The following is a 22906-nucleotide window of genomic DNA, read 5'->3' as shown; positions in this document are numbered from 1 at the left end:
AAATTCAGCATATATATAAAATTTCCATGAAAAATGACGATTTACTATTTTTGCATTATTCTAACAATCTTAGGGTTAGTAACGTAACCTAACGTTTTCACATTTCCAAAGAATTTAGAAACAGATCCCTACGGTAATGTACAACAACTGAAAAAGATCGTGTCTGTTTTTGTGTTCCAGGTGATTTCTCGTTACATATTTATCCGGTGGAACTGGAGGACGATGGCACATACCAATGCCAGGCCTCGCCCACGAACGACGGCCAGCCAGCATTACGCTCGAGATTCGCCAAGCTGAGCGTGCTGGTTCCGCCTCAGAAACCAAAGATCCTTCAGGGCGACTTTCTTATCACGACCGAGGACCGGGAATTGGTGATCGAGTGCGTCAGCGTGGCTGGCAAACCGCCCGCGGAGGTAAGTCTCTCGTTTCTCTTTTACTTTGAATATCGATTGAACCGGATGGTAAGAAGTGGAAGATTGTACGAGGATTTACGAACACCGACGTAGGTGAGCTGTTTGCTGAGAGAGATAAAAGAGGAACTGGTACGAGTTCAAACGTTTCTATCTCGTTGAGCATCTCGCGAACAGCAAAGGGTATATACACTGTCTAAAAGTATCAGAGAATCCCTATTAATGATTCTTTTGCATCAATCAGACGGCAGTAGGGAAAAAATATTCTACAGGTATCATAGATCGATGCGTTATTTGTACGAGACTGTCGTAAACATTGGTTTTAAGATAATTATTGCTCCTTACGAGACATTCAACGAGATAAAAACGTTTGAAGCAGATTCTTTGTTACATCGGTCAACAATTTGTAGGTACCGACACATTGTAGTACAAAAATCGATCGTTCTTCGATCCTGCATCTCCATGAATTTGATCCAACTAATCGTGTCATTTATATTTCTGAATATATAATCACGTGAAAATTAGTCGTCGAGAAAGAAAGGTTTCTTAATGCTCAATCGTGGTGTCATTGCTGGAGTAAGATCCTGTGCAAAGCGCGAAGAAATTCACATAAAGTTCGAGTAAAAGCTCTATAAGAACAGCAGGGAGCCAGTTGGTCCTGGTTCATAAAACGAGTAGGTACTAATTTAAAAGCGGAGAAAAGAGCTGCTCGGCAACGAAAATGCATAAATCTAGGAGCCGCAATAACGCGTTAAACTGCATTACGCCAGACACATAATTACCGGGGCAAAGGCTTTGTCCTTTCCACGGAGCGTATCGTAAAAGACTCCTTCTCTCTGAGCGCTTGTGCCACGAGTCGAAAGATCTTCACGAAAGCAGCTCGAGGCGAGATTGTTCGAGTTTGTCGACGTTGGTACAACCAACCAGAGACCGCGATACCTTTTGATGGATGTGTTGGCGTTCGTCTCGCGGCGATGACGGGACCGCGCGCCGAAACGCTTTTAAACCGGCAAGTAGAAGTGACTCGACGATATGGCGGCTTGACCGACTTCGGATCTGCTTCGCGGCTCGAACTACTACGTACGGTTGGATCATGCGAGAAAAAAGAGAAGAAAAAGAGAAAGGGGAACGCAAAAGAGATCTTTAAAGGCGCTGCAGAGGGACTGCGTGCATCGCGGTGGGAGGAGAAAAAACCGGCACAAGGTAAAAAGCGCTGCGGAAAAAGCGACCACCCAGCTTCGATCCGCTCGTCTTTGTCTATTTACTTTGACGGCGGTGTTTTTGAGCGCGTAGGTACGTGTGCACGGTGAAATGGCGAAGCGCGACGCGGCGCCACACTAGGAACACCCCTTCGATTCCACCTAGACGCGATGACGCTCGAATAATGGTATCATTAATCCCTCGGCGAGCTAGCGGTGCACGTACGCTAGCGCCATCGGAGGCAGCTTCGATCGAATTATCGAATTATCGAGCACGCAGGCGAGAAACCTTCGGGAAACACTTTGGACGATAGAGACCTATTTGCTGATTAAAAATCGAACGTTAGATATCGAGGAATATTAACCTGGAAATCCTAAATCTTCATCTGAGCCTATTTTCTTTTCTTATATCTTTGATAACTCTAATACAACGTGGATATCAAGGTGATAGAAAGATATGTACGGTAATGGTCGCTTAAATCTCAGCGATTTAAGGTGTTATTAATGTTATTACTGAGAACAGAAATGTTATTTCTCGCCCTTTGACGGAATCACCGTATAAAGAAGGCGACAGCGCCTTCGCGAAAACAAAGATTCACCAATAGCAACACGCCAATAGCGATAAAAGTCAGAGAACACTGAGAAATAGACAATTCAAACAGACATCGCTTATAAAACGCTTTCGAATTTATTCAGTAGCCACATATTTCGATCGAAGTCAATCTATCATATATTTGTCTTATATTGTTCCGCATGCGAAGCGGCAATAACTTAGATATAGACAGACAATATAAATGTATTGATAATAAAAATAACACGTATAGAGAGTTAGTTATAACGAAAACTCGTCAAGCTTTCATCCGCGAGCTTATTGAACCTCTGTCGTAATAAAGATCAGGTCGAGAGTGGGAGGGTAGGAATATCGATGATGCGGCGATAATGCGCTGGCCGATTCGCGACACCGCGAACAATTTCGCGGTGGGCCAGCCTCGCCGCTAATTCACCGTTCGTTCGGTCGCGATTGTAGTCACTTTAATACAGAAATCCGCTTTCGATGGCGGTCGAACCGTTCAAGCCGCTGCTCCTTTCGGCCTAGATAAATAACGAGTTACCGGGATTGTCGACGACGCGGGGAATCGAGCCGCGGCGCCAACCGGTGAAAAATTAATTAAATTTGTTTCATGGTCGTTCGCAGGTCTGGCGCGGTTTTTAATTAAAATTACGCGAATCCCTTGATTAATGTCGTTACATGGGGATTCGTGATGCGAACGATGCTCAAAACGTGCTGGCAAACATTGACCCCCTCCCCCTGCCCGGAACACCGTCGAATCTGAATATCCACCGATTTATCCGATTTCGGAAAATTTCTTCCGGATCGAAGTACCTAAAGTGCGAACGCGATACGGGAGGCCTCGTTGCGAATCGACCCGTGAACGAGATTCAATTATCACCGACCGCTGTGTGTTATAATCGTTTGCCAGCTTATTCGATCGGCGCTTCGTCGATTTCATAAATATCGCGACCCTCGTCCGACGAGTCGTGTTATTCCACACCTTCGAAATTAACTCGTAAACGAAAGGTTATACCGAAATTTCTAAGCTAGAAGACGGAAACCTATGGTGTAGCGATCGGTTACATCATTATACCGGTAACATGTAAATTGAGAAAGCGATTGAACTTGCGGTTCGTGGATCTGTTACACGGCTATGTATATAGTAGGTGTTATTCGCGTATGGTAGTAGTACCGTTTCCAATAGTGAAATGTTAGCTGGAAAGATAATTTTTTTGTTTTCATTCGTTTCAATAAGAAAGAGTTATTGTGCACGGATTTACTAATAGATACTTTACTTAGTTTAAATCACAGATTATTCAGTGATTAATTTCCATACAGACGGCTCTGTTCTTTCATAGCAGCGTGTCACGCGATTGAACGTTATTTAGTTTAGTCGAAAAAACAAGGAAAACATGTTGCAACATGGAGAATGGATCGTACAACGAATGATCCATTGCAGTCGGTCCGGAAACAGTGATTTTATTCACCGTCCCCTCTTCAAAATCGGCTTCGCGCCGCGAGGTGAAAAAAATATCATTGCCCAACATACGGTAACACACGTGGAAAGATAGTTATTCTCTGGTTTGCGTTATACAAAAAAAAAAAAAAAAAAAAGGAATAGCCTCTACATATCCGAACTCTCGATTCCATTCTCTTTCTCCGATAACAACAAGCGAAAAGTAAAGCAGAAAAAATCACGATGGAAGGATAAAAGGCAAAGCGAGGGAATTTAATCGACGACAGAGTGATGCATTCCGATCCATTGTAATTCATCAATGACGCGCGGTCCTCGGCGGTACGGCGCGGCGCAGCATAGAAAATAATCGTGAAAAATCTCTGCAAAAATTCCGGCTATTGTTCGACCGCTGAAAGCTTCGCGGTGGTACACAAACGCAGGTGGATTGATCCCTAAGATAATCCGACTCGTTGATGCAGTCTGCTCGTGCTCATTTTTCTTTTCCTTAAAAAAAAAGCATAAAATACATTTCGCTGTACATCGGGACAAATTATCTCAAATTTTCCTCTCTGTTAAAGTAGCGTGGAGAAACGCGTCGGAACCGCGACGCCATCATAGCCGTCTGCTCGTCGATGGCGCCGGAACTTGGTGAAACGAGGACTACAATTGTCGCGGTTACCGTTAGAATGGCGTATATCCGATGAATTACGCGTATAATCAAAAATTGCGGGAAAAGCTATTGCGAAGGAGAATGAGAGAAACGAAAAGTGGCATTTATTCCCCCGTGGTTGAACAATCGCGATTACAAATAACGTTTGTTACGACTAACAGCGTCTGTATCGATTACCAGCGAGCCAGAGATACCGCCGATATCCTCGAATGATTTGCCTGCTATCGCTCGAACGATCTGGTGAATTATTTTTACTTGACCACGTTGTAACATCTCGTAACGGTAAAGATATTCGCGAAAAAGCAAAAAAAAAAAAAAGAAAATAATAAAAGGGAAGAAAGAAATACGACAGGAGGCTGATTTATCAAAATCATGGAGGTAATTAAAAATAACCGGTTTCTAACGAGTTTGAAACGACTCGAGTTATTTAGTCGGAGTAGTCGTTTTATAAATATCTAGAAAGATATAATTTTATAGGTGCCTTGCAAATTCATCGGCTTGGTATAACCATATCGTGTGTGTAGATACGATACAATCTCATATTCTACAAACGATACAAACTCATTCTCCGGCTAGTCCTAATAAAATGTAATCTTCGTAAAATGAATCGCAGCGATTATAACCGCAGGTTGTGTACGTGAATAAATGGCGCATGTCAAATAGTCTTGAACTTAAAAATCCATAATAAAAAGTTTCGATTCCAATAAGAAGATTTTTTAGTTTCCTCTCTGAAATACCGGATCTTCCGGATCAAGTAACTGATTTAACGGAAAACTCGCTCGCGATTTATCTTTCAACGAAATACCGGCACTCGTGTATTTTTCCAAAATCCAAGCCGGATGCAGATTTTTCGATAAACGTTTCTTTATGTTAAACAATTTTAGAAGGGCGGATGTTACGGTTTCGATGTTAAATACAAAAGTTCCATGAATTTCACCGACCCGATTTCCACGAATTTCTTCTTTTCTTTTTCAATTTCTGTATTACCAAACAAGACAAAAAACTAGTCGATGAACTGTATTTGCTGCGATCGTTCCTGAAGTTAAGCATCGCGCGCCCGTTAATTAGCCGTTAGAGCGAAATATAGGATTAGAACGCGTCCCTATTTGGTCGTTGTATGAATTCATGAATTTTCAGTGGGTGAATAAATCAGCCGGACCCTCTGACCCTCGAGAGCACAGGATTGCCGCTCGTCTTTGTCGTGTAATTCAAAAGTTAATATTAAGCAGCTGCTCTCTCGTATTTTAGCCGTTGCATCGACTCGCCGTGATTCCGGACCAGTTTCAATTATCGCGAGGCTTCCGTGATTTTTCCATCGACGCCGTTGGCGCTCTCGAACACGGCCGACCAACCCCGATCTTTCTCTTCGTTCCACCCTCTCTCGAAAGGCAGCCACCTCTTCTCTTTCATTTCCTCGTAACTTTTCTCAGTTCCGTGAATTTCTTTCATATTGTTGCGGAAACTTGCCGCGAGAAGCATCGCCAAGTTTCTCTCGAAACAAAATTTTAATATCGCTGTCGCGTTCTTAATTCTATTATGGCTGGCGGGATGGGGTACAAGATCAAAGGAAAACGTTTTCCGCCGACCTTTCGCCGCTTCTTATTCCCAACCTATGCAAATAGGACGAATTTAAGGAAAGAAAAACATCCCGGTAGCTCCTGCATACATTCATAAGGGACCAAAGGCGGAGGTTTCATTAGAAAGAATCCCAGTCTCGAGAACGAAAGGTCCGATAAAAATTAGCCACCCCTGTTGGAGTTGGACGAGCACGATTCGTTCGACCTCTGGATACGAGCCAATTGCACCCAATGAAATGAACGCGATATTTGTTCGCCGCTATTACTACGAGCGTTTTATGCGTAACGCCATGATGGAAATGTCGGGCTACGTTAGGTGCTTGGGATATTTAGTGGGTTTCGTAGCAGCTAACAATCGTGGTTGGAATATCATAGAATATTTAAAGTGACTTACTGCTTTTACGAACGGTTGTAGCACCTGTAAGAGACGTAACTCGTGCCTTCTCTCTGAGATATATTGTTGACGAACGAACGAAATGTACTTTGAATACGAAATGTCTACGTGTTCTGTACGATCCAAAAATTAAAAAGAAATTCGCTTAGTGCTTTAGTATCATAGAGAACGTTCTTGTTAAAATTCGAAGTCAGAAATGGAAGAAAAAGGCGAAATTAATAACAAAAGTAGCTACAGATGCAAGTGCAATTGATCAAACCGTGCTATATTCTTAGCCAGTAATTACATATCAACGTTAAGAGAAAGCTTCTTACTTGCATACATCCATAATCAACGATAAACGTCATTCCATTTAATAAAGAGCACACACCAGATTATAGTAAAATATAAAAAGAAGAAAGGAAGAAAGGAAGGGAAGAGATTACAAATAACAGGCTGACACTCGCACTTTGATAGGAAAGCGCGTGAACTTTTTTCTCTGACTCATCCTTCGTAGAGCGTAATGCATTTTTATAATAATCTTGAAATATCTGGAGAAACGTAGTGCCTGGAATATCGGCTGACGTTCGGTAAACTGTCGCGTAAGTTCAACGTGTATTCGTTGCGCGACACGTTCCAACGCGAAGCCGAGGCTCGTTGACTATACGGACAATTCGTGTACCGTGTTGGGAAAGAAGTTCTTGCTACGGCTTTTACCACGATGGAAGACTCCCTGAATTTATGGGAGAAACCGTTTCCATTCGCCGTCTGCTAATGTCAAGCGCACACCCACACGCTTGCTTTCCTTTCACGGCTGAAAACAGTTACACGAGACCCGTCGAGACGAGCACCGGCAATTATAACGGTGTAACACGCGTACGTCGCTCGATGACGCCAGGCTAGATAATTAATTTCATTAGGAGGGCAAACAGTCGTTTTTGCCGGCCAGCTGGCTGCTTTACGGGTTTGTCGCGCGCGACTCGATTCGTATCTAATGAAACCCGATGAACTTTGTTCCTTCGTTACTACGAATACCTTTTTCGACCAGTCTACGTCTGCTTAATGAGGCTCGACTATACAGTTTTAGAATTTTTTCTTGCCGTATTTTTAGAAAGGTTTTAACGTTAGAGTGAAAATACAGCCAGCTCGAACTGTACGATGCGACATACATGGAAGAAAAAATAACTCAGACAAGTATTAGAAAAGTTTCTTTCATTTTATAGGGAAATAATGGATGCACGACATTTTTCATTTTATATTACTTTATCGAATTACCTATGATCAAATTTGTTCTATCAGGATAAAGATTACAACGTTCGACAGATTAGGTTTCATGTTTGTATAAAGATGCGTCGTTGTAAAAGACGTGTCTGTAAAAGAAAGACACTTTTCGGACAACCTAATATCTTCCATACTATACAGTGGCTTGCGAAAGTCTTCGAACACTTAACGTGGGAAATTTTTATGAGTGTATTATGTATGTTGTACGAAACTTTTTCAAATTTCACGAGTCATAATGAGGCATGACTATCATGATTATGATATAAAATGTATATAAAATTAAGGATATTTATTGCAAAGTTTGAACGAGCGTTCAAATACTTTCATGCACCGTTCTATATTCTAATATTCATCCATTCTTTCTTTCTCTATTGTATAATCTTCGCTGTTCGCATCGTATACGTGTTCATAAACTTTTCTTTCACATTCTAATTTCAAGCACGCGCTCCTAACACTTGAAGCTGAGTCACAGACAATGAACAATCGTGCAAAACTTCTATTATAGGAAGGAGAAAATGTTGACGATTAGTTTCGAAGTCTACACATAACTATGTAGATGTAGGTCTGTCATTAGGGTGGGGGGGGAGGGAATGTAGAGAACAGGAAAATTCTAGCGACAATCCGCGAGAGCGCACGCATTTCCATAAAACTCGCGACGTGACGTTCCGACAGCTGGGTCGATCTGTCGGGTGCCCAAAAACAAGCACGCTAGCCGAAAGTTCTAATTCGCCAACTGTTGAAGTAGAAAGCTGCTCGTTAGGAAGAGACGCGAAGCCAATTTATTCGATCAAATTACTCGGCGGGGTGCAATTAAACGCAAAGCCGTCTGAGGCTGGTGGGGACAGAGGATGAAGAGGATCGTCGTTGATGTTTCCAGCTATCCGTCCGATTCGATTTCGTCTCTCGTAATTTGAACTGATATTTCCAGCTTTCCAACGGATCTTGTCGGTTCTATTTATCAATAGAAACAACTTTCGAATTATTCATCAACGTCAGTGTACACCGTCGCGACTTGTACAGAAACTAGGGTCATTTTCGTTCGACTGTCGAACGGCTAGCTAATAATTTCCCGTGGGTATTTGAGAATAAACAACGTCATGAACTAACTAGAAGCCACGTTGAACGGCTGGATATTGTACGAGCGTTGTTTTTCCTTGTCGACCGTTGCTTTTCTCTGTCGACTCTATTTAATTACCGTCCACGTTGAATGCCAGAGAAGGTTCGTTGGAATAAAAGGTCACCGAACAAAAAAAAGTTCTTCTAGGAGACGTTGAATTGATGGCGGGATCGCGCGCTATCTCTCGCTTTGGTTTCCCAATTAACATCGATAAAGGCGTCATGATAAAGACGAACGACTTGGCTCCGCAGGGATACACGTGACGTTGCTATTTCGATGACTCTCACGGAGGCGATGTTAGCGACTAATGAATACGATATCGTCCATTGCGAGCTTGTAGCTTTTGTGACAAATTGTCCGAATGAGAGATAGTGTTTCGTAAAGTTTGTAAATTAATTCACACGAATTTCGAGATATAAATTACACAAAGCTGCTCTAATTATAACCGAAGTCACACGTGTCTATTTCTTTTACAATCTCGGATATACAGTATCGTGCAAACGTTTTCGATTATCCTCTATGAATAACAATAATAAATATAAAAATACTTGCTATTATTTTAAATCTGTCGTTAATTCTGAAATAGAGTTTGAGCTGAAGATACTATTGGTAATTTGCTAAAAGGATATCGATTCATTCAGAATAGTCGATATTTTAAAATAGTTGATCTTGCGAAATAATTTTTCGATATACCTATTTTGTACTGTCTATCACTTCATTAATCAACGTTTAAAATAATTCTCTTACAGTTTTAACCTTTGTTCCCCTTATAGCTTCTAAATTCTTTTATGTATATATTTAGTAATATTTTGCCTACAATTACAGGTCTAGAATCAATTGATTAAAGGATTTTCTTAAAAAAATTATTATATTTAGAACAACGATCTAGCGATTTTTTCTCTTTCTTGTCAGATTATCTCATAAATCTTGTCACTTTTTTTGTCAAAAGTTAGACAAGAAATTGCTTTCTAAATTCTATCGCCGATATTCATCTGAAAACTAACTACCCTTAAAATTATGTATTTGATTAAAATTTTTTAATAAGCGGAATTTCATGATACAAATTCCTCTCTTCCAACCTCTGAAACTACTTTTAAATGGCAAGTACTGTACAAATATTCGAAAGTAGAAGCAACTCAACCCTCCGCGGAATCATCCTCCGCGTTCTCTTTTCTGGTTCTTAAGTATTTCTATAAAAGCGTATGAAGTATCCTTTAACGAACCTGCGGGGGAACATTAGACGGAATTAACCGCTTACGTGGATTTATAAAAATATAAGGGCGTTAGGGGAGGCTAGTCTGGAAATAAACGAGCGGAGCCAAGGTTACGGAGACACGGTTTTGCAAAAAGGGAAGACCGCGTTCAGGCTGTCGCGTTCACATCGTTATTTAGGTCGTAAAAAATCGTTGAACGGAAGAATAGGTGAACGGAACGCGGCTGGTTCACGGTACATTTATTTAGGGTGAGACTGATCTATTAACGCTTATAATGATAATACGAACGTACCCGCGAATGTCGATCATCTTTCGTCCACTGCAACCGTAAATGAAATACGCGCGGCAATTCGAAGAAACGGTGGTATACCACAGAAATCTGGATTCGTGGATTCTGAAAATTTTCTAATTAAAACGAACCAAATGAATTTATCCGCGAACTCGTAATCGTCATCTTTGTCACAGTCGTTGAGAAAAGTGGCGTTAAACGAGTCTCGCCGGAAAAATTAAGAAATCACCGGAGAAATCATCTTGATTGCGCGCTTTCTTTAACAATTTACGTCACAAAATAGGAATAAGAAGTATCCTTTAATTTTTTCCTCGCGACATTTTCTACTGTTATTGTTCGCTCGAGAAGGAAGATTCATCGGATAGGATGGCCAGTGCCACAATCGCCGACGCAGCTGGAATTAAGTCGGCGACCGTTCTCAAAGAAGTCGTACGTAAGGGCGCGAAGAGAAGAACGTATATTTTCCGAGGTGAAGATGCAAGAAAAGTTCGTTGCCAAGAGGTGGAACCTGCTCATCGAATATTCATCGAGCGACGAAAGAAATTTCAAAGACCGTCCATCCAGTGCTGAAGATCTTGCATCATTATTTCTTTTTCCTCTCGTTTTCTTCCATAGCTCGGTTCTTTCCTCATTCTTTCTCCCTGTCCGCGACTCTTCCGTCGTAATTGCGCCACGTTTATTAAAATTATAACGCGTTGTAACAACGCGGTTGGTTCCGCGCTATCGCGCCAGGTATCGTAAATAATATTCGAGCAAAGCGAATCGTAACTCCAAGTGATATGAGAGTACAGGAGCATTGATGCAGCATGCCTAATTATAGACGATACGATCGATTCGCGTCGGTGCAGCTACGGCAGAGCAGTGCTTGCTTCCCGTACGTAGAGGTGCATACGCCAACACGCATCGATACATAGACGCGGTTAGCCGTATATCATCGTATTGCCTAGAGGAATAATAGAAGAGCCGTAGGGAAAGTGTGCATCGATGTTCGTCTAATAGGCAATAGTGAGATTTTTTTTCGGTGATTCGTACTTTGACGAGTACACTTTCATTATCTGGATAGTCGAACAGTGGCTCGATCGTTGAAGCTTCGTGCTAGATTGCATGCAGCTCATTATTTCCGCGGTTTCGTCCGAAATCGGCTGGAGCCGACGCGTCGGCCGATTTTCTTCCCGATTTAGTATCGTTTTAATCGCGCCCCTAGTTAATTGCAAATTACTCGCCGACGGTGATGATGAAAGTTTACCTACGAAGAATTCGTGCAACAGTTTCAGTTCCGTGCAAATGGGTCGCGTAATCGTATTATATTCGCTTCTTTATCTACAATCTGGTGGAAATAATATCACACCAGCATCGTTGATCTTTTAAGATATTACTGCTATATTTAAATTTTATCTGCTGTCAAGTACATTACACTTTGGACAAATTAGGAAAGCAGGCCATACTTTTTGCCACGTGCAAGTTAGCACTCCTGGTAGCGAGAGAAAATTATTAAACACTGAAATGCAATACAGATTATGGTAACTTAACCCTTCCAATATGGATATTACTTCAAGGCTTTTAAAGAAAGAATAATTTATATTATTCCTTATATACAGGGAAAAGCTATCCGTTTCCACTCTATTTTTCCTAGAGGCATCAGTTCATTTTTTCCTCTTATCGGGATATTCATAACTTTCTAACAAAAAAAAAAAAAAAAGGCTTCTGGTAACAATAATCCAGTAGCGCTTCTTGACGTTGCTAATAGCCAGACTGCGAGAATTTATTTCCCGAGCATTTATAGAAATATTAAAGGTGCAAAAACGCACAGGATGCGCATAATATGCAAAAATATATAAAATATTCAAAACACTCGTAGCAAGTAACGTAAATCTCTATCTAACTTCTTTATTTATATCCATCAGAATTTAATGATGTTTGCAGTCTACTAATAACTATACTCTTGATAGCATATTAATCTTGCATTAAAAAATGCAAAAGAAAAAATTTTGTCGCTCGTCTCTACCATAAGAAGTAGTATAACATTATTATCTACATATAACCTCCTATACATAGCGTAACACCAAGAATACTAACTAGAAGATAGAAATCCAGCCACGAAATCCCAGATTAGCGTCGATTACACGAAACTGCGGAGTAGCGTTTCTGATCGGAAATATCGGTATCGGTGTCGAGCCAGGTTGCCCCAGCGGCACGAGATTTCTAATTAGAACCGATTAGATCGATCTCCGCTCGCTGGAATCGCCGCTACGAACTTAGGCATTCCAGGCGTGATATCGGAGAAACGATATCATCGTCGTTTCGCGGAATCGTTCCAACAACGAGATTCGCGCGTGTTTCCAGAAAAACCAGTCGACTGAAGGTGAAAGAAAAAAACAAAAGAAAAGTGTCACGGTGCTCTATGCATATATATATATACATCTGGTGGATCGGCACGGGACGAGAAGGGATTTTCAATCAAGTCGGCTGCAGGCTGAATTAATTCCGAAGAAAATTCGAAAGTTTGGAAAGCGAGAGCCGCAGATGAATCTCGCGGTTGCCGGAAGCTACGTGGAAGCCGAGGGATCCGAACTACTTGCTGGCCTGTTAGAAACCCGATCAAGAGGATCGATCGTAGCCGAATTATTGAATAAAATATATGACGGAATCCGTTATAATGAAATAACTTCCGATATGCGCGGCCCATCCCGGTTCTCTCTCATCCCTCTTGAATGTGTTCAACCTCGACTTCTGACGCATTCTTCCTCTGTTCGGTCGATAAGCTGCACTCGGAAAATCCGACGGATCTCTTGCTGAAACGAGCCAACTGCCTTTAAATTAATGATCGAGAGCGCGGCAAAGTAGGTGGTAACTGGTATTCGTTAGGGAAGACGAATGAGTTGGCAGTTTGTGGCAGTTTAAAACAACGAACTATCATTTTTCGGGAGAGCACTGTTGCGATTGATATAGGGCAAGCTTTAAACTGGCTGAATATAATACAGGGTGATTTTGCAGGGAAAGACAAATCGAAAACGTGAAATAAAATATTTTTCGTATACTTGAATCTTTGTTTTCGCGGTAGGCAATTGATTCGGAATATTCGTTTGATAACAGTGATAACATATCTCACTGTGCGTTTTCATATCAAAGAGCACGCGATGATGCAGGAGATTAAAAAATAAATTTTATTACTTTAGAGACTGTTGAAACTATTTCCATTCGGCTGAGCGTACAATTCCCTTGAAATATTTGTGAAATTAAATTTCGTTCGTTACAAAGTAATGAAATTAATCGTACGCGAATACGCTATACTTGCAACTTACTTTTTCATGCAAAATTACCCTTTTCCCGGTTCCATTCCCAATTGCAAAATACCTTGTATATCGTTGATAAACTTCTTCGACTTTCGATCAAGTTGAATTTAAGTAGAGATATACACACGAGATAATCACGGTAAAACTGTAAAACGTATTAACGTGTGAATAATTGAGTACCGCTTTAAGTACGAATGAAGTTGGTAAAATCTCTCATGCATTTCGAAGTTCAAGTTCCGTGACATCACATTGTCTGGAAAACACACTTTGGAAGAACGAATTCTCGAAAAATAAACAATCTGGCAACTCGAACTTTCCAGCTTCCTGTTTCGCGCAGCTGCTTTCTTAACTCGTTAATCGGATTAGATAACCAACCTCGATATCAGATTAATAGGTTTCCTATTATTCATTCGCTGTTGCATCTGCCGCCTACTATTCGAGTAGAATTGGCGAAACACTAAAACACTGATCGCCCACATCGAAATTTGATCCTCGATCCAATTAATCGCCGTTTAATTACAGATAACATGGATCGACGGGCTGGGGAACGTGCTGCACAGAGGCATCAAAACGACGAAAGAATTATTCGACGACGGCCCCTTGTACACGGTGAAATCCATCCTGAGGGTAATGCCGCGAAAGGACCACGACAACACGACGTTCACGTGCCAAAGTCAGAACGCGGCCGACCGCACGCCGCAGAATGCGAAACTGCGCGTCGAGGTAAGTGAAAACGAGAGAAAGGGACCGCGGAAAATTGGGCCATCAAACACCATTGAAACGTCGACTTTGATAGTTTTGGGGCGGGTAGCTTACGCGCACTTTTTTCTGACAATTCATTTTTAAAAAAGAGAAACCAGGTTAACATAGCAGCAGCGCGCGAACTCGGCCAGAAACGCGGTAACGAGCTAAAGAATAATTAATGTCGCGTCCCGAAAACTGGTCTGCGGCGTAATCGCTATCCGACAGAGAGAGGATAAGCTCTGACCCCCTGCTGGCCCGGGTTTCTGCTTTCTTCCTCCGAACAATGGGAGCTCTGCGGTTTTCGTTTCACCAGGCTACCTACCAGAAGGGAAAGAGAATCAAGAGACGCCGACAAAGAGAAGATCGTTTCGCTACTTTTCGCGACGATGTTAATGATTCACGATGACGAGGTCGTAACTCTCCCTGTGTGTCGCGCGAGCTGTACAGCTTCGGACATGACGGGTATACGGGCTACCAAACGATGATACGTTGCGTGGTTGCAGGTTGCCAGCTACATCATTTACTTACCGACTTGTCAACGCGCGATATTAATTGCCGAGAAATTACGTCCGACGACAGAAAATAAAGTGCAACGGCGGCTTGTGGTATTCGAGAGTGTCACGCGAGCCGACGCGAACCGGAGAGCCGATCGATCGACGCGACGACGATGGTCATGAAAATTTGAGCATCGGCTCGCGTGACATTTCAAGCATCTCTCTTCTCCCCCTCTGAATCGCATTCGACGCGTATCCATATCGAACGCTTCGTATCTCGTGTTTCAGGTACGCTACGCGCCGAAAGTGTCTCTGAGAATCCGGTCGGGCCTGGGCAAGAATGGCCGCATCGTGGAGGGTAGCGAGCTCCGTTTCAAATGTCGCGCCGAGGCGAATCCACCGAATGTCGAGTATAGGTGAGTGGAAAACGCGCGAGTAACGCGACTACCTCCCTGCTTCCATGCACCCTTCCTCTACGTATATCCCTCCCATTTGGCAAGAGACGCAAACGATATCCTTCTATGATCGATACCCGCTACAAGAGCGCTCGTCGAATTTGGAGCGTTGTTGCTGCATGTGGCCAGATGTCGATGTCGGTGGTTTCATGGTTGCATGTCCGTCGACGATAGACCGGTACATGATGAGCGTAGACGGCTTGGCAATACAAGCGTTCCTTCCTTGATAGATCATGCTACTCCAATTCTAGCACGTTCGTTATAAAAAGAACATCGTTGCTTTGAATGTCGAGTGTATTTAGGGATTAAGGGCTTCAACTACGCCATATGATTAAAATAATTGTTATTACTGAACGACAGGTTTCAGGTTTTCTATTATCTGGTTACTGATACATAGGACTTGAATGATATATATTTTACCTTCTATTTGAATATTATTTATGTATATTATATTTTAATATATATTTTATTATAAATCTCAGAATTTAATATAGTTTCAAACAATCCTTTCGTCAAAAACACAATTTCAAATTATTACACGAAACATAGTTTCAATTCGTTCTAGTTTTCAAATAGAATATGGGCGAAATAGCAAATGGAATACGAAACAGAGTTGTAACAGCATCATAGAAGCAACAACCATTGGACTTGTCATTCGCTCAAAGTTCCAAGTATATCAATTACCTTCCAAGAGAACATCGATATATACTCTGTCGGCATAAATTTTCCAATAACGAACCACGAGCTATACCGTATATTCGTTTCTCTATTAAAGACTAACGCTGTCTCATAATACGCAAAAAACGTGCAATGTTTGAAATAGAATCTTAAGATACCGAAGATTAGACGACACAAATCATTCTACTTTACTATTCGCTAAGCTAGGAAATGCTTAATTCGTGGATTTTTAACGATAACAGAAGGGGACGGATGAAAGGGAGTAGCATTGGTTTATCAAAGAACGGAGTGGACCAGCACACATGGAGACAAAAGGAGAATTAGCAAGCAATCGGTCGTGGCTCGTAGAAAGCAAATAATTGATACTCCTTTCAAAGAGAGGACAATGCAAAGTTTAGGACAATGTTGACAGGTCGTACGTTGCGTTACGCGTTGCCTTGTTGTCTGTTTCGCTGTCCTAGCGATCTCTCTATGCGAGCGCATACGAGTGTACGCGAGTTTGTATACGTCGACGTATATCAGTTGTGCCGTTTGTCTAGCGAGTCCGATAAAACAGAGATCGCGAAACGAAAGCGAAACCATACTGGCCAGTGTGAATGGCTTTACTTTCGTATCCGTGCGATTCGAGAATAATCGAGCAGTGACAGGAAAATAGACGAGAGACTTTTACATGGTTTCGTTTAAGGTATAGCTCTCGACGAAACATCGATTTACTCGGGTTCGTGTGAAATCGAAACCGTAAAAGCCGGCTAGAATCTCCGAGCAACTGTTTAAGACGTTTACGGCGGAAGTTTCTACGACGTGTAATTTCGCGAAAATAATAAAAGCCAGGTAAAGAGTCACGCCGAGAGACCCGAGTGCTATTAGCGACGGGACTTGGATGGTGCTAGAACGTGACCTACTACGAAAGGTGCGAGAAAAAGGCATCCTTCCTAGGATACACGAGCCACGAAAGTTTCGTGATCGTTTCATTCAGTTTCTTCGGTTCTTTGCTAACGTATATGAGCACGCGATTCGACCGGTTGAAAGAGACCACCTCTCCCCCGCTTTTATTGCCATCCGGACCAATCCTCGTCGCTCTTTTCATCGATTGTACCGGCGAACGAGATAAATCTTGCGGCCGAAGAACGGCCGTAAACCACGATCTCTCGACGAAGATCGTTTCTAAAGGACTCGCCACTAATTCGACGGGGGTTATCGTTCTCGCGTTTCCTTCGTCCTTTGTGGTCCGACCGAAAACTCCTATCGATCGAATCTGAAAAATGAACGAGGAGAATCGTGCTCGAGTATTATAGAACGAAAGACGATCGTGGTAAGAAAAACGAATTGTAGAATAGATTGAAGGAGATAGAAGGAGAGGAAGATCGAAAGAAGCAGCGAAGAATTTTCAAAAATGCATAATTATTCCTTGAGACTTTTTCGTCGTGTCGATCGACCGGTAGCAGCAGCTTTTTGCAAAGCTGCCGTCTGCAAATTATACAGCAATTACACGCTCATCAAGGGTCTATCCTTTTTATTCGTTAGGTGGTTCATCAACGAGAAAAAGGTGATCGGCGACTACACCACGGAGATGATCATCCACAACGCAACCCGCGATCTTCACGACGCGATTGTAAAGTGCGAGGTTCACAACGATGTCGGGAAGAGCGAGGATACCGAGACTCTGGATATCACGTGTGAGTATGCAAACGAGGTGAAATATACATCAAGACTGAAAGGGAAATAGGAATAATTTTCGAGTCGTATCACGCTGACGATTCGTATGAAGAATTTCGTTTCGGCGTGTATTTGCTCCACACGAAAGAAAGCACGCGTTTAGTATTCGCTGACTCGGCCTCTCTTTATCCCATTCGTTCATCCGGAAGGGTGCTTCGACGTCGTTTCGTCGTGTTATTTAGCCGGGATCCGGTTGGCGGGCATCAGCGAAATTCGGGATAACGCTTGTCAAAAGCCGAGGCCGAGAATAAATTGGACTTCTTAGGAGAAAATTTGCCGTCATATTTTCGAAGATAGTTCTTCACGGATCGTATTCTCGATTTATGGATCTTCTCTTCAGTGTGTGAACATCGCCTCCTTCAAAAGATCAGACCAACCAAATTCGCGTTTCGTGACTTGCTTTGTGTTAAAAGCTTTGTACTATAAAACACGATACAACGAACGACGCGTGATAGAAGCTACGTACGATCAGAATTCTCTTGCGCAATAATTTATCAAATAACGATATTAATAAATTGAAAAGTTACAAGTTATAAGTTCCTCTTTCACGATTTCATAATTCTTTATTATATAGGATAATTATATAACTTGTAAAATTTAAAATAATCAAATACCTGTAGAATTTCATTTCTTTCATTACCATTTGTATCGTAATTATCTGTATCGTTATTAACACTGCTAACGGCTTCACGTGTGAAATTATAACATCTCGCTAATGATATTACTTCAATCGCACGAGAGATCTTTGATCGTTGCGCGTTTCATTCGGTACATGCCGGTTTGCGAATATTATACGTATATGATATCACAACAGTTTAGAAGAAGTAGAAAAGAAATTCTTTTCTTTCGCTGCCTGACATATCAATCTAGAAAAATTGTATGAGGTGAAAATTAAATTTCACAGACGGGCCACAGTTCCGACACCAGCCAATCTCCGTGGAGACGCAGTACGGCGCAACGGAGATCTTGCAGTGCGACGTCGACGGAAACCCAACACCGGAGATCCGTTGGTACCATGAGGACTCGGAGCGACAGGTCGCTAGCACGCCGAACATCAGCGTGGTGGTGAACCACGAGACAGCCGGACGGTACTTTTGCAAGGCACACGTACCGGGTTTTCCGGAGCTGACGGGCTACGCGAATATCTACATCCGGGCGTCACCGAGTATAGTGTCACAGAGGGTGCAATATGTACCCGACGAAGGCGTTGTCAAAGTAATTTTTCCATTGAAATTCTCCTTTATACCCATAGTTCATATCCACATTCATTTCTTATTTTCTGTTCTTGTTTTTTTCTTTTTTTTTTTTTTTTTTTACAATCATGCATAAGTATTCGTCCATCTATCGTACTCGACTTTTTCAACACATTATGACACGTCATACAATATTTTGCCATTACGTAACAGTTATAAAAGGAATATCATTCTTCCCGTAGTAATAGAAGAATAATTTCAATGCTTTTGATTTCAATTTTATGCACATACGTATAAAATTTAACACAAATTTTATTAATATATATAGAAATTACAAAGCTATTTAGTACAATGTATATTTCGCAGAGATGACAAAAGTATTTAAGCAGTGATTTATCCATTGCATTGATAAATCTCGATCTTCAGTGACCACCATAATCAACACTTATTTGTATCGAATATACGTTTTGCTGAGGTTATTAGATGCATGTGAATACAAAGGAACGCGTGGATAAATTGTAAGGTAGAAAATATATATTTTAAATACTAAAGAGTAAATACAAAGTTCGGAATATAATCGAGCTGATCCAGATCCGCACGCTAGCAGTATTACCCTATGACTGAAAAACCCTGAAGCCAACGTTGCCTGTGTACAATTTATGGTTTGCCTTCGACGCAGTCTTTTGTCTATGCGCTGTCGATGGCCTCAGTGCTTGAGAAAACTAAAGACCAGACGTAGAGTTTTCTTAGAAGTGGTGACCACTTCAACACGTTTGCAATAAGTATCTTGTAATTTTCATATACGTTTCCAGATTGATTTCAAATTTGACCAATGTAATAGAAAGATTTTTATTGTAAGTGTTGAAACACCTTTGTGAGCCAGTAAGTCCATTTACCTACATGTGTGCACATCAAGTGCGCTAGGTAGACGAATACTTAGGTATGCGATCAACTGTATGTTCTATTATATATAATAACAAAGAAAGCGTCAAAGCTTCTGTCGATTATCGAAAACAGTTATTTTTCGTTTGGTTTTCGACGTCTCGTAAAGCCAACGAACGCGACGCGGCTCCGATTTATATCAGCCATAACTTGCGCGCCGGGACCCGAAACGAGGCATTTATGGAAAATATGCGAAAACCGCAACCGCATCGCTAGACTCTGTGTCTCCGAAAATCGAACAGCCTCGGAATCTATGTAACAGATGGTTTAGAATAGCGACGCAAAGCGACCGGATATTTTTCGACAGAATTTAGACTAGGCGGATGAACATTCATAGGGCGAATACAACCATCGACTAACCATATTTCCTCTCCCCTTTTTTTTTTTAACTCGCTTGTTTTCCTCTTTTTTATTCTTCATTTTTACCCATCAATGTACAACGCTCGATGGTCTTGAAAAACGAGACACACGAGAAAGAGAACCACACACGGGTATCGGTCGATTCGGCAAGAAGGGAGCAAATGTCTGGCAATTGGAAGCGATTTTTATTCGACTATTCCTCCTCGATTTCGCAGGTGAAGTGTACCGCGGTATCTGTGCCAAAAGCGGACTCGGTGGTATGGAGCTTCGCCGGTCGCGAGCTCAATTTCTCGTCGAACAATACGCCGTTCCATGTGCAGGAGGAATACACCGGCGAGAGAGTCGTCAGCACTGTCACGCTGCTCGATCCCATATCCACGTACTTCGGGGATTACAACTGCACGGTCACGAATAGCTTCGGCACGGATTCCGTCATAATCAAGCTGACGGCACACAGTAAGTTCATATCCATTATAAACGACCTACCTTTCTCTTTCTCTCTTTTTTCTTCCTTTCTTACTCTTTCTCTTTCTCTCTTACTCGCTCTCTGCATTCTTTCCTCTCGCGATTTCATGCTTTTCTTCCATGTATGCGCGACGCGTCCTCGAAAAACTGCTACGTTTTCGGTCCATAAAAAACGCTCCAAGCGTTCCAGGGACAAGACGAGAAATATATCAATGGGAAAAAATCGAATCTCGTTCGACGACGGAGTCACGCGTTTCGAAGGCTTCGAGATCGGCACGGAATTTTAACCAACCGCATTTCCAAATCCGTCAAATCGCGATCGTTCGTCCTACGATGAAATAAAAACATCGGTGACGGAGTATCGAGTGAAACCACAGAGTGTGTGTACGGTCGGTGATTTTGCATTTTTGTGAAACACGCGTCGGTATCTGATACGTTCGATCGTAGCAGTGACAAGATGAACCGGCGATTCGTTGGCCAGTCAGACAGGCTGTAGTAAAATACGAGTCGAAGTTTTTTATTTGAACATGTCCGATGGAAACAAAAATAACGAAAACAAATGGCACTCTAAGTCTCAATTTTTGCAGCGATCCTTGTTCATCGTAACTTTCGATCGAACCTAGCCAATTTTTTCTCGATAATTCCGACCGATCTTTCACAGATCCGTCCGTTCGACTGCACGGCGTTCGTTCTACTAATTCAGCCGGTTGATTCTGTAAATTTTCATCGATACACGCTCCGGACCACGTCATAAATTCCACGGGATTCAATTAACCGACGCGCGTTCCGCGTGCACTTTACAAAAATTTAATCCGCATCGTTAAGCAGTCGCGCGCACTCGCGTCCGACAATTTTATACTAGAGTGAACTCGTCGTCGGGCGCAAACACCGATCGTCGCGCAATTTTAAGAGGAAAATTGAAGAGGAAGTGAAAATATAAAAAGGAAAGAGATGAGAACGATATTGTTTCACTCGTTGAGCCAAACAGCCGAGATTTTAACCATTCGTGACGCTTAGCGTTGATTCCAGTCGATTGGCAACTGATTCTCATCATCGGTGGATTGGTCGTCTGCGTGATCCTGATTGGCGTGATCATTATACTCATTCTACAGTGCCGCGACCGCATCAAACAGCCACGACCGAGGACGGCCCAGACTCAAGAGACTGATATGCGTGAGTGAAATATCATGTTCGAACGAATTATAACGTCATTAGTCACGTCCGTTTCCCATTGCTTTTATCGTTTTTCGTGACTCGAGATTTCATCATTTCCACCCAGTCGCTCGACTGCTCCGAATTCTTCCTGTCTATGAAAGAGACACCAACGTTATCGTTCGGCATCTATCGTTAACGATACGGAAAAACGTATACATATAACCGTGGATAAATGATAGCTCATTGAATGCAAACGAGTCTGATAAGTAGCGAGCTGGTATTCAAACGAACTTGGGTGGAGTCAACGCGCGATATCTAGTGGTCCTTCAGTAGCTTTCTAAAGCGTTTGTTTATGCTTGATCCAGCTTAATTTTTTCTTCCAGCGATTATACGCTTTATAGTTTCGTAACAGAGTTATCCGATATATTTTTCTACTTAATACATCCAAGTATTTATTTTCTCGATCGTAATCGGCATCGACTCCATTTACAGACCGTTTTGTATTCTAATCCTCGATAAATACTCGATGCAATGGACAGTCACGCAGGATATAACACTCTCGTCTGGAATCTTATTTTTCCCAATGCTGATCTTTTCGAATTTCTTTCGCCGACAGAGGAAACAGATTCGAACGCGGATAGATATCGAGAAAGTGACAGAAGCAGCAACCTGTCGGACGTTAAAGCGGATATACGGGCGGGATCGAGTGTCAGCAACGCGGAGAGCGTGACAGCGCTTGACAGCGAGGGCGAAGGAAGCACGAGAGGTGTGAACGCTTTGGCGCTGGCCGGCCCTGTACCCAATCCCCTGGGTTATCGTTACAGCGCCGATTACACGGAACCTTCGTTCCCGCCGAAGAATAACGTAAGTATAATATAACCAATGCCATACTACAATGCGTTCGAACTACTAGTATTCGCGTCCGAAAATTTCTCTGCTCGCAATCTCGCGTTTTGCACGAGGAGGGTGCCAAGAACCGGAGCCAGAGCGTAATCTAGTTTATTTCACGAAGAAACAGCGAGCTTCTAGAGTGCATATTAAAGCGTAGAATCTCTCCCCTGGGCATGCACTCACGCGAACCGTGTAGATTTAATTTGCAGTTTTTAAGAATTTCCCCACCGAATCCTAATACCCTTTCCAAGCTTTGCTGCGTGGAACATTTGGAATTCGACCACGTCTCAGATCTCCCTTTTACTATGATAATCTGTACCGATCCTAATTTCTGTACACACTGAACGAATTATAATGTCGAGACCTAGAAATGTTCCTGGG

General features: G+C 42.2%; 1 protein-coding gene across 4 annotated transcripts in view; it reads left to right on the top strand.

The window, feature by feature from the left end:
* Positions 1-22906, top strand: part of LOC139989447 (irregular chiasm C-roughest protein) — a 177738-nt gene that overhangs the window by 142690 nt on the left and 12142 nt on the right. For 3 of the 4 annotated variants that reach the window (XM_072007888.1, XM_072007887.1, XM_072007890.1), the window contains 8 exons: positions 181-413; positions 13955-14155; positions 14959-15086; positions 17328-17479; positions 18424-18734; positions 20230-20470; positions 21497-21652; positions 22251-22498. In XM_072007888.1, the coding sequence (XP_071863989.1) occupies positions 181-413; positions 13955-14155; positions 14959-15086; positions 17328-17479; positions 18424-18734; positions 20230-20470; positions 21497-21652; positions 22251-22498 (1670 nt within the window). The remainder of the gene's footprint in view (positions 1-180; positions 414-13954; positions 14156-14958; positions 15087-17327; positions 17480-18423; positions 18735-20229; positions 20471-21496; positions 21653-22250; positions 22499-22906) is intronic. The other variant, XM_072007889.1, reaches the window with a different exon arrangement.

The sequence above is a fragment of the Bombus fervidus genome, chromosome 7 (assembly GCF_041682495.2).
Source record: "Bombus fervidus isolate BK054 chromosome 7, iyBomFerv1, whole genome shotgun sequence".
Taxonomy (NCBI): Eukaryota; Metazoa; Arthropoda; class Insecta; order Hymenoptera; family Apidae; genus Bombus; species Bombus fervidus.
Note: the sequence above shows the minus strand (reverse complement) of the source record. Positions and strands in the feature narration are given on the sequence as shown.